Genomic DNA, 12500 nt, shown 5'->3' on the forward strand with positions numbered 1-12500 from the left:
CTGCTGTTTTTCAAGGAGATGGTTTGTCATTTTTCTACCCTACTTTCTATAATTAATAAACTCTTTAACTTATTTACCGTAATTCTGGATTTTGAACTTCAACTTATTTACCGTAATTATTGGACCAAGAATACAAGGATATTTTTTGGACTGTAGATTTTTAAAAGTGATTGGAACTCAATTTGGTGTAGGGGCGTTCGATCTCTGAAACTCGATCCGGTGTAGGGGCGTTGTTAAGCGTTTCCTGGAACTCGATCTGGTGTAGAGACGGTGTTAAGCGATTCCAAAAACTCCATCTGGTGTAGGGGCGTTGCTAAGCGATGCTTGGATTTCCGAGAACGATTCCAAAAACTCGATCTGGTGTAGAGACGTTGTTAGGAGCGTTTCCTGGAACTAGATCTGGTGTAAGGAAGTTGCTAAGCGATGTTCCAATCTGGTGTAAGGACGTTGTTAGAAGGTTTTTTGAAACTCAACTTGGTGTAAGGAAGTTGCTAAGCGATTTGGATTTTTAGACTTTGCTGTAGATTTCTGAGAACGATTCCTGGAACTCAATCTGGTGTAGGGACGTTGCTAAGCGATTCCTGGATTTCCGAGAGCGATTCCAAAAACTCAATTTGGTGTAAGGGCGTTGTTAAGAACGATTTTTAAAACTCAATCTGGTGTAGGGACGTTGTTAAGAGCGATTCCTAGATTTTGATTTCTCATGTGAAATTGAGAGCGATCTCTGGATTTTGTGTTGGTGTAAGGAAGTCAACGATTCTATTTTTATTTCTCGGTAGCAGAAGATCTGCCGAGGTCCGAACAGCGCTCCATGCATGCATCGTATTTTGTGGGAAGGAGATCTGCAACGTGATGCACTCCACATCAACATTTTTCCGAATGGTTAGTTTCACGCGGGAAATGGTCAAACGGCAGGAGCGGAACGATCACACCAGAGGCTGCTTGCTTCCGGTGGTGTGGTGGTGTGCTTTCTCGGAGTACGCATGTTGTTCACCGTCAGCTGACGCAATAGAAGAATGATTAAGTAAGCAGGGTTGTCACTTATATCTGCTGAAAGTCCCTTTGAAACCTCATCTTTTCCTAGTGTACACCGATTTCCCTTTTCAATGGCTTCTGTTATTAGTGAGCTTGAAGAAATAGCAACAACAGTTAATGAGGCAGAACCTGTTGATGAGAAAGAAGTAGATGAAAAGAGGTTGGCGAGAATATCTTTAGCGACACCAGACCGGTGAAAACTAGACTTTGGGAGATACGTAATTCTTACAAGTATCTAATGATTGTCTATATATCCGCTATTGGTATTGGTATAGATTCCCTTCTTTTCAGTTTATTATTGGGTATGGAATCTTTCAGAAAAGCCTATGGTTACTACGATGAAGCCACAAGCGGATGGGTCATCAGAGCAAAATACCAGTCTGGTTGGAATGGTGGTTCTTTTGGCTGTCAGGTTTTGGGTGCCTTCTTTGCAGGTTGGTACAATGATAAGTTTGGAAGAAAAAGTTCTTTGGCTATTTCTTGCATTATAACTATTATTGGTAACACTGTTGCTATAACCGCTCCGGTCGGTCACCCTATCAATTTGGTCATGGCAAAATGTGTTATCGGAATTGGTATCGGTATTCTTGTTTCAACTTGTCCAGTTTACTTGTCCGAATTGATGTCGCCAACCTTGAGAGGTATTGGTTCCATGGGAATCAACTTCTCCATTTGCTTTGGTCAGTGGATTGGATCGCTAATTTATTTCGGCTGTTCGAAGAATTATACGGGCATTGACGATTCAACAGGCTACAAAATTGCCTTTGGAATTCAATATTTGTTAGTTGGAGGATATCTCCTTTTGTTCTGGTTTATGCCGGAATCCCCATCATATTTGATTCACCGCGGTAAGTTGGAAGAGGCAAAAGCCGCCATTAAGAAGCTCTATCACAACAAGAATAATACTGAATACGACATTGACTCACATTACGAGATTCTCATTAAGGAAGTTGAAGAAGAAAAAATGAATGCTGAAAGTGAGAAAGAAGTTTCGTATGCCGAACTCTTCAAGGCTACAAACCTAAAGAGGGTTGTACTATCTATCTTTGCTCTTACGGGACAGCTTTGGGTTGGTGTCAGTTTCGTTTTAACCTACATTTCATATTTCTTTGAACTTGCTGGAGTTTCAAGCAGCATTGAGAAGACGGTTGGTATGTTCACTCTTTGCGTCGGTGGTAACCTTGTTTCTTACTTTGTCATTGAAAGAGTTGATAGAAGAGTCCTCTACATTGGTGGTGTTGCCCTTTGTACGATCATGAATTTACTCATTGCATGCGTGTCATATGGAAGCTCGCAAGCTGCTGCCTATACCACCGTTGTGTTTGTCTTTCTATGGGCTTTTATCTACGAAGCCACTGTTGGTCCATTGACATATGCTTTGATCACGGAGCTTCCACAGGGAAGAATGCGTGCCAAATCGGTGGCAATTACTTCTAATGTCAACAGTCTCTGTAGTTTTGGTCTTGGTTATCTCATCCCATATTTGTTCAATCCCGATGAAGTTAACATGGGGGCTAGGATCATGTTTGTTTGGACAGGTACCGGTGTGGTTTTGTTCGTTGTGATGCTCTTCTTCTTACCAGAAACTAGAGGAAGAACTGCTAACGAGATTGAGCAGTTGTTCGTGAACAAAGTGGGTGCTTTGAAATTCAAGAGGGCTAAGTTTGATGAAGATGATAAATTAATTATGTCATCAGTGGGGAAAGAGGTCAGTCAGGCATAGCTTGTTTGGTGTGTCCCCGTCCGCCTTTTTGTATCCTTACTTTATTGAATAATAGAAATGAAAGCTATAAATACGTGCTCGTAAATGTTGGCCTGTTCATCCAGTAGAAGTAATCGTCAATATTACTCGTATTTGATGTTGTTGTGGTGTAAGGAAGTGATAAACTATTCCTGAATTGGGGGTGTAAGGACGTTGGCGAGAACGACCTCTGAATTTGGTGTAAGGACGTTGTTGAACGATTTTGGATAGAGCGATTTGAATTGTGATCTGGTGTAAGGACGTTGCCAAGAGCATTCTCTGGAATTCGATTTGGTGTAAGGAAGTTGCTAAAAGCGATTCCTGGATTTTGATTTTTCATGGGATATTGAGGGACGTCTCCTAGAATTCTTAGAGCGATTCCTAAAACTCAATCTGGTGTAAGGACGTTGTTCAAGGCGATTCTATTTTTATTCTCGGTAGCACAAGATTTGCCGAGATCCGATTTTCTAACTGGAACTTAAAGATAGGTACATTAATGTGCAGATCCTCTCGTAAGCTATTAGTTCTATCCTACCTAGAGCATCTTACCTCAGTGTCTTTATTCTTAACTTTCTCTTTGCAAAGTCAAGAGTTATCGAGGCTCGATATTAAATAATACTAAGATATATTTGAAAGTAGATATTGAGGGAAACAAAGTGAAGCATAGGAAGTGGTAGTGATTTAAGATGAACGCTGAGGATTTGAAGGTGATAGGAGTAGTAGAAGATGAGATACGATTGAATTGGTGGTGTGGGGTAAAACAAAGAAGCTGACATGGGATGGCAGGTAATGAACACATGGTGTAAGGATGTGCACGAAGTAGCTTTACAGATGGAGTTTACGCATTTGAAGTGAGTTGGAAGCCAGATGGGACGCGTGCGGCTATATTGCGGAAGTGGTGGTGGACTAATTAGGTTAACTGACTGAGGGAACTGACTCTACGCTACATGCTACGCTACAGGCTACTCTACTCTACGCTACATGCTACGCTACAGGCTACTCTACTCTACGCTACATGCTACGCTACAGGCTACAGGCTACATGCTACTCTACGCTACAGGCTACGCTACATACTCTACGCTACATGCGCTACGCTGCATCTTCTGGGGAGGGACAACGACAGACTGGAAAGCTCAAGAGAACGAGCGGACTTGGAGATGGAAGAAAAAAAAGTGATGGGGAGAGAGGAAACTCGAGTGGATTAAAGCCTGTGAGAGGACGAAAAGTGATAGGCGGATGGGAGAAGGAAGTGGGAACTCGAGTAAATTAAACACTAGAGAGGAGGAAAAAGTGATAGGTGGACGGAAGAAAGTTTTGCGACGGATTGACGCGAGTTGGGAGATGGAGAGGGAGGGGAAGGGGATGTCGGAATAGAGATGGACGACTACACGAAGAATACAGAGAATACGAGTAGTTCACTTCCCTCACGCACGCACGCACACACACCCGTCCCATTGACACACGCACGTCGAATCTCAGAAGGAATCGACTGAAGTGGATGGAAGTGCAAACGGAGCTTGGGGGAGGGAGATGGAGACTACACAGAATACACGTAGGTGGTGTAATAGAAGACGAAGGAATTGATGTTAGGGAGATTGATGCTGGCACAAAGGCTACAAGACTACACGAAGACTACACGTAAGCTTAGTTCACTGACGCACGCTCGCACGCCCGTCGAGTCTCAGAAATGCGGATTGGCTCGAGTGGACTGAAGATGGATGGTGTAAGGAAAAGAGAAAGCCGAAGTACAAACGGAGCTTGGGCGAGCTAGACGGAGGAAAGGAAAAGGAAATAATCCGGAATAAAGATTAAGGAAAGACTACAAGACTACACGAAGACTACACGTAAGCTTAGTTCACACCCGACACTCACTCACACCCAACACTCATTCACACCCGACCCTCACGCACTCACACCCATCCCGTCAAGTCAAGTGAAACTTTCAGGGAAGTAGTAGACGCGTAAAGGTATTTGAGCATTGACCCTGGATTTGTAACTACAAAGTAAAGTTGACGGTGGATTAGTGCACTATGAATTATCATTCTCCCCGCCCGACCACTACCGACTAACCACAAACCCTCACGCCCACACACCCACACACCCACACACACACACCCTCACCCACACGCCCTCACGCACATACACCCACCCCGTCGAGTCCCGTAAAGTTTTAGAAAGGTCGTGTATTCTTCAGAGCTCTAGTCGACCAGGCTCATTCCGTGGAGTCGGCAAAAAGTCGGACGCGTAACGCATTGCTGAGGATGGGGTAAACAAATCTGCTGGTGGTAGGGAAGATGAGTCAGTGGAGTCCAGAGGCTTTGAGGAGGATGGGAATGGATACTGTGGATTGGTAGAATTTGAAATAAAGGTGTACTTGACTAAATCAATAGACTACGAGAAATAAAATCTTCTCCCGCCAGACCATCGACGAGTCGCGTAAAGGTATTTGAGCATCGACCTTGGATTTATAGGCTACATAACAAAGTGGTGTATCTGACCCTGGATTAGTACACTATAAATTATAATTCTCCCCGCCCGACCACTACCGACCACACACCCACACACCCGCACGCCTTCACGTCCTCACATTCACACGCACGCCCACATGCCTTCACGCACACACACCCACACCTTCGAGTCCCGTAAAATTTTCAGAAAGGTCGTGGATTCTTCAGAGCTCCAGTCAACCAGGCTCATTCCTTGGAGTCGGCAAAAGTCGGACGCGTAACGCATTGCTGAGGATGGGGTAAACAAAGTTTGCTGGTGGTAGGGAAATGAAACCGAGATGGATACTGAGGATTTGTAGACTACAAATAAAGGTGCGTTTAGAGACGGATCAGCAAAATACATAAAGGTTTTAAAGGTGTCAATTTGACTGTCAAATCAGTGCACTACAAAAATAGAATACTCCCCGCCCGACCACCACCACTAACCAACCGACCACAAACCCTCATGCCCTCACGCCCTCACCCCCGTCGTCCTAGAAGGTCTTGTATTAAGAGAGTCCGTCCGTCGATACTGCCAGAGTCACCTCGTTGTGCGTCGGCTTAGTTTGGAGAATGCCAAGTACGAGGTGCATTGCTGTGAAACGCATCTATTTCCACGCCATTTGGGGTGTGCGACCAGACTTTACCACCCCGAGACTACCCTTAAACTGCCTGTGGAGTGGCGGTTTAAACGTTGATACCAGCACTACATGTCACTTCTCCACTGTCACTAAGTCATCTAAGCACAAGTCGGGTCTACTCACTGGATGCCCCGTCATTCCGAACCTGCATGAACGTAGCCGGCACATGCATGAATTTCAAACGACGGTGCGTCGAGCGCCGAGGTCGACTGGTGGATATATAGCGACGTTTCCTGGTTCACGGGCTGTTGAGTGAAGCATTAGATAGGCGATGGTTGGCTAGACCTGACTAGGCATGTGCGAATCAGAGTTTGAGTCTTCAAGAAATGGAGATTGGCAACTGGAGTTTGAAATGAGTCTACCCCGACCATTGAATCTTCCGTTCCCCTCAGAGTCATACTTGGGCACTTCTTGTCTTCAGTCCACTACGAGTCCGATGTCTGAGTCTTCAAGAAATGGAGATTGGCAAGTCTCCAGAGTCTACTTTGAACACTTAGTCTTCAAGTCCTATTGCAGTCTACTGTTTGATATCTTGAATCTTCAGCGCACTAGAAGTCCAAAGTCTGGGTCTTCAAGAAGTGCATTGGGTTGTGCTACACGGAGTCAAGACTATATGCATGTTTGCGAGTCCGCCATTTGACTGTTGAATTTGATCATCGACTTTGAATATTCAGTCCACCACCAGTCCAGAGTCTGAGTCTTCAAGTGATAGATTGGAGATTGTCAATGAGTCGTTGGTGTGTACACTTTGAACATTGAGTGTGAATACTATATGCAGTGATGTTGCCAGTTGTCAAGTCCAGACTCTGAACTCTTCTTATCCTCAAGTCTTCAAGAAATACATTGGGAGTTCGTCAAGTGGTGTTTGGAATGGGTCTACTCTGACACTTTAAGTCTTCAAGCTTCAAGAAGAACATTGGGTTGGTTGTATCTACACTTGGTACATTAAGTGTGAATACTACTGTTGTGATATTTGAGATTGTCAAGTCCGCACTTTCAACACTTGGAATCTTCCGTTCCTCTACTCTTTGAACTTTCGAGTTTTCCGTTTCCCTAAGAATCACACTTTGGGCACTTCTTGTCTTCAGGAAATGCATTGGATATTGGCAATGGGTCTGTGGTGTCTCCACTCTGACCACTTTGAATCTTCCGTTCTACTTAGAGTCACACTTTGATACTTTGACACTTCGAGTTCTCAAGAAATACATTGGAGATGGCAACGGATGTTTGAAATGGGTCTACTCTGACCATTGAATCTTCAGTCCACGCCCAGGGTCTGCTACTGCACTGGACGTTTGATTGTCAAGTTGAGTTCTTCAGCCTATTACAATTTCCCCTTCAGCCTCAACTAGTGCACGAGATTGGCATGCCTCCGTCATTCCGAACGTGCATAAACGCAGCCGGGCACATGCATGAATTTCAAACCCGACGGTGCGTCGAGCGCCGATGGTCCGATCGATGGATATATAGCGACGTTTCCGTGGTTCACTGGCGATTGAGGTTCAGTCACACCAAGTTAAATATTGGATGGGTTGCTACACTGTCAGACTTTGATCGTCGACTGAATCTTCAGTCAAAGTGTGAGTTTTCAATCCAAAGTCTGAGTCTTTAAGCTTCAAGAAGTGCATTGGGTATTGGCAATAGGTTGTGGCTAAGCTGAGTCTTCAAGCCTATTGCGGTGATGTCTGCAAGTCTACACTTTGACGAACCCCAATAGACTTTGAGTTATCCGTTCCTGTAAGAGTCACACTTTGACCCCTGGGATCTTCCATCCTTCACTCTTTGAACCTTTGAGTCTTCCGTTCCACTGAGTGTCACACTTTGGGCACTTCTTGTATTCAGGAAATGCATTGGATATTGGCAATGGGTCTGTGCTGTTTACACTTTGATCACTTCGAGTCTTCCGTTCCACTGAGAGTCACACTTTGACACTTTCAGTCTTCAAGTAATACATTGGAGATTGGCAGTGAGTTGGTGGCGTCTACACGTTGACACTTTGAATCTTCAAGAAAAGCATTGGGTGTTGGTATTTGGGTTGGTGCGGTTTACACTTAGTACACCGAGTCTTCAAGTACTACTGCATTGATGTTTGCAAGTTCACACTTTGCGTCTTCAAGACATGCATTGGATATTGGTGTGTGGTGGTGTCTCCACTCTGACCACTTTGAATCTTCCCTTCTACTTGGAGTCACACTTTGATACTTTGACACTTCGAGTTCTCAAGGAATACATTGGAGATGGCAACGGGTGTTTGAAATGGGTCTACTCTGACACTTTGAATCTTGGGTTCATCTATAAGTCCAGAGTCTGAGTCTTCAAGAAATGCATTAGGTTGGCGACTACACGGAGTCTTCAAGTCCTACTGCATGATGTTCGCGGTTGGCAAGTTTACACTTGAATCTTCAGTTCTACTGTTCTTTGAACCGACAGGTCTTCAGTACAAAGTCTGAGTCTTCAAGCTTCAAGGAGTACATTGGGTTGTGCTACACTGCGTCCTCAACTACCAATGCAGTGATGTTTGCGGTTGGTGAGTCACGTTGACTCTTCAGTTCTACTCTTTGAACCTTTGAGTCTTCCGTTATATTAACGGTCACACTTTGACACTTTCAGCCTTCAAGAAATACATTGGGTTGACGGGTGTACACTTGGGTACACGTGCAGGGATGTGCAAGTCCGCACTTGACTATTTGAATTTGATCATCGACTTTGAATATTCAGTCCACCAGTCCAGAGTCTGAGTCTTCAAGAAATGGAGATTCGCAAGTGTCCAGAGTCTACTTTGAACACCTAGTCTTCAACCACCAATGCAGTGATGTTTGCGGTTGGTGAGTCACGTTGACTCTTCAGTTCTACTACTCTTCGAACCGTCAAGTCTTCAATTCACTGCAAGTTCAGACTTTGCGTCTTCAAGAAATACATTGGAGCTCGGCAACGGGTGTTTGAAATGGGTCTACTCTGACCATTGAATCTTCAGTCCATACCAAGTTCAGAGTTTGAGTCTTCGAGAAATACATTGGGTTGGTGTCTACACTTTGTACATTGAGTGTGAATACTAGTGCTGTGATGTTTGAGATTGTCAAGTCCAGATTTGAACTCTTCTTATCCTCGAGTTTTCAAGAATTTCACTTTAAATATTGGCAATTGGGTCGGTGCTGTTTACACTTTAACACTTTGAATATTCAGTCCACTACGAGTCCCCCGCTGTCTGAGTCTTCAAGAAATGCATTGGGTTGGCGTCCACACTTTGAACACTTGGGTATCCGTGCGGGGACGTGCAAGTCCGCACTTTGACTATTTGAACTCCAGTAGACTTTGAATATTCAGTCCACCAGTCCAGAGTCTGAGTCTTCGAGAAATTTATTGGCGTTGACGTCCAGACTTTGAACACTTAGAGTGCAGGGATGTGCAAGTCCGACTTTGGACACTTGGGGTGCAGGGATGTGCAAGTGACTTTTCACGCTTGGGGTGCAGAGATGTTGCAAACCGTGCAGGGATGTGCAAGTCCGACTTTTGCACTTGGGGTGCAGGGATGTGCAAGTCCGACTTTTGCACTTGGGGTGCAGGGATGTGCAAGTGACTTTTCACGCTTGGGGTGCAGGGATGTGCAAGTGACTTTTCACGCTTGGGGTGCAGGGATGTGCAAGTCTGATTTTTTGCACTTGGGTACCCGTGCAGGGATGTGCAAGTGGTCCAGAACCTTCATATAAATGTTGTTCATAATAACATGCCTCAAAAATAGCAGTGAATAGTTTCCAAAAATGTAATCCCTAAAAGAATTCCCAAAGAATTCCCAAAGAATCCTTCAATCTAGCAGCAAAGGCGGAGTGGATGTCAAAATAAGGACTACAAAATTCAAATTTCGTGTTTGGTCGCCCACACCACTACTCAGTCGAACTCTTGGCAACTTAACTACAGTTGATCGGACGGGTAACGGTGCTTTCTGCCAGATATGATCGTAGCCGACAGACTTTAAACCGACGTCGGTGTGAGATGAATTTTTCTCATCAAAAATCGATCCTTGAGATGCACTGAAAGTGTAATGGGGAAGGTGTGGTGGATGTAAGTGCACCAGTATGAGCAGAAAAGATAGAAGAATATACCAGGGCATGTAGGTAGCAGAAAACTAGGCAATGAAATGTTACCAAATATATGGAAGATGAATTAATAAGTAAATGGTATAGAATATAGTGAATAATTAGGAAATCAAGAAATATAAATTTATTGAAAGACAGAGACATATAAGAGAGGAGTATGAAAGTAGAAAGTGAGTAGATAATAGTGTGGAGAAATGGAGGCGAGCAGATAGGGATTGGATGAGATATAGGGAAAAGGGATTGGGGACTCTAGGTGGTGGGGAGCCATTCGAACCGAAGCATAGAGAAAAGAAAGTGAGCGAAAAGTGGGAATCGTTCAGACTCTGTAAATGGGAGGAAATATTTGGACGAAGGTTCGCGAAAATTAGTGGAGGGTTCGAAAATCTTAAAATGGAAAGAGCGGGGCGTTTATGTAAACAAGGGCGTTAATGCAAACAAGGGCGTTACGTAAATGGTGAAGAAGTTGTTAGTGTGATGGGTCTTTTGAATAGTGAAGAGTTGTTTAACATTGACCTATAAGTGTAAGTGACGGAAAGTGGAAATGGGGAAAGTGGAAATTGGAAAAAGTGGAAATCTTTCAGACTTTGTAAATGGTGAAGTAAAATACTTGGACGAAGGTGAAAAAGTTTGTCATGGAAACAAGCGAACGCGATCGTCTTTTCGCGATCATTTCTTTGCGATCGTTTCTTTTCGTCGTTTCTTCGCGATCACACGTTCAAAAATCGGGATGAGCTGGCGCGACAAACATGGAATCGATGAGCCGATTGGCAGTTTGATTTCTTTTCGCGAAGGGCTGGAACGATGAGCGTATGGATTATTCTTCCGAGCAAGTCGTTCGGCAGATGCCATTGTTCCTGTAAACGAAATGCATTTGTTTGGGCATTCGATGAGCCTATTGGTGATTCGTTTAGGGTGATAAATTTTCGGAACTAGGAAGTGGCTATGCAAATTAATATAAGTACCATAGAAAGTGCAGTTTCGACATGCAAATATGAGTACTGGGAGTGAACGAGAACTATTAGAAGGTGGGATTAAGAAACACTATGATGATTAGCAATTGAGTAGGTAGAAGGAACTACCATTAAGGGACTGCAGGCACTTAGCAATTCAGTTACTTTTGGGTACCACTGGGAACTACCATGAGAAGCAGATTGCAGAACCATTAGCAATTTCATCAATGCCATGACTACCATGAAGGAGCTGCAACACCTAGCGATTGAGTCGATGCCAGTTAACGTGAAGTGGAGATTGCAAGAGTTTAGGAATTGAAATCAATGTCAAGTACTACCGTGTATGGTCAATTTCATCAATGCCACGACTACCATGAAGGAGCTGCAAGAACTTAACAATTCAGTTACTGTTAGGTACTATAAAGTGGAGTTGCATGAACTTAGCTATTGAGCTCAATGTCAAGTACTAGTGTGGTGGTCAATAAACTACTTTGAAATGGTGTCGCAAGAATCATTAGGAATTGGGATCAATGCCAGGTACCACTAGGACTACCATGAAGAAAAGTTGCAGAACCATCAGTTGCATCAATGTCAGGAACTATTGAGAAAGGTGGTTGCAACACTTGGTGATTGAACTAATGTCAGATACTACGAAGTGGAGATTTCAAGAGTTCAGCGATTGAGATCAATGCCAGGTACTACTAGGACTACCATGAAGTGCCGATTGCAGATGTATTATCAGTTGCATTTGACATGAGGTATGTGTGGTGTGCAAGAGCACAGCAATGAAATGATGCAAGTCTATTTGCAATTTAGTTTATGTCGATTAATACCGGCAAGTGATTATTGAGAAATGGTGAGACGTGCAGATTACAGAACTATTGGCAGTTGCATTTATGCCAGGACCATCGATAAAGGTGGTTGCAACACTCAGCCATTGAATTGATGCCTGGACCGTGAAGTGGATATTGCAAAACTTGGCGAGATCAATGTCAAGTACTGCTGTGGTGTGGCCACATTGAACTACTTGGATGTGGTGCAGTAATTGAGCTATTGATATCAACGTCCATGTCGAGATACTATAAGAACCACGTTGATCTATTGGGATGTGGTGGAAGAACTTAGTAATTCAGTTAGTGATAGGTACCATTAGGAACTACCATGAAATGCAGATTGTATAACCATTGCAGTTGCACTTGATATTAGTTACTACCAACAAGTGATCAAACTATGTCAAAATTGCTGGAGAAATAGGGAGTTGCCGCTTAGAACATGTCTGGACATCACAGTGATTGGCTACTGAGGAGTTGAAATATACTTTGTATAAGTATCAGAGATATTTGTAGGATCATTCTGTAAATACTTTGGGGTGATTTGCTAGCAATTTGTTAGCAACTAATTTGGTTAGTGTGTTACATCTATTCATTTATGCACGTGTCTAGTCGTATTCATTGTCCCAATTGAGTTGACTCATTAAGGTTCACAAACTTCCGCATAGTACTTTGCGTATGGTTGAAGCCGAAGGGTTTGAAGGTTTAGTTAGGTGTATTCAG

General features: G+C 43.6%; 1 protein-coding gene across 1 annotated transcript, besides 1 other annotated feature; it reads left to right on the forward strand.

The window, feature by feature from the left end:
* Nucleotides 1-12500: part of a sequence feature (contains ribosomal RNAs) that runs on past both edges of the window.
* On the forward strand, nucleotides 1017-2758 carry FOA43_001960 (uncharacterized protein; the record flags this gene model as incomplete). The annotated part of the gene is made up of 2 exons (XM_038922265.1): nucleotides 1017-1024; nucleotides 1225-2758. 2 exons carry the CDS (start codon nucleotides 1017-1019, stop codon nucleotides 2756-2758), a joined length of 1542 nt encoding a protein of 513 aa, XP_038778193.1.

This window comes from Brettanomyces nanus, chromosome 1 (genome assembly GCF_011074865.1).
Source record: "Brettanomyces nanus chromosome 1, complete sequence".
NCBI lineage: Eukaryota > Fungi > Ascomycota > Pichiomycetes > Pichiales > Pichiaceae > Brettanomyces > Brettanomyces nanus.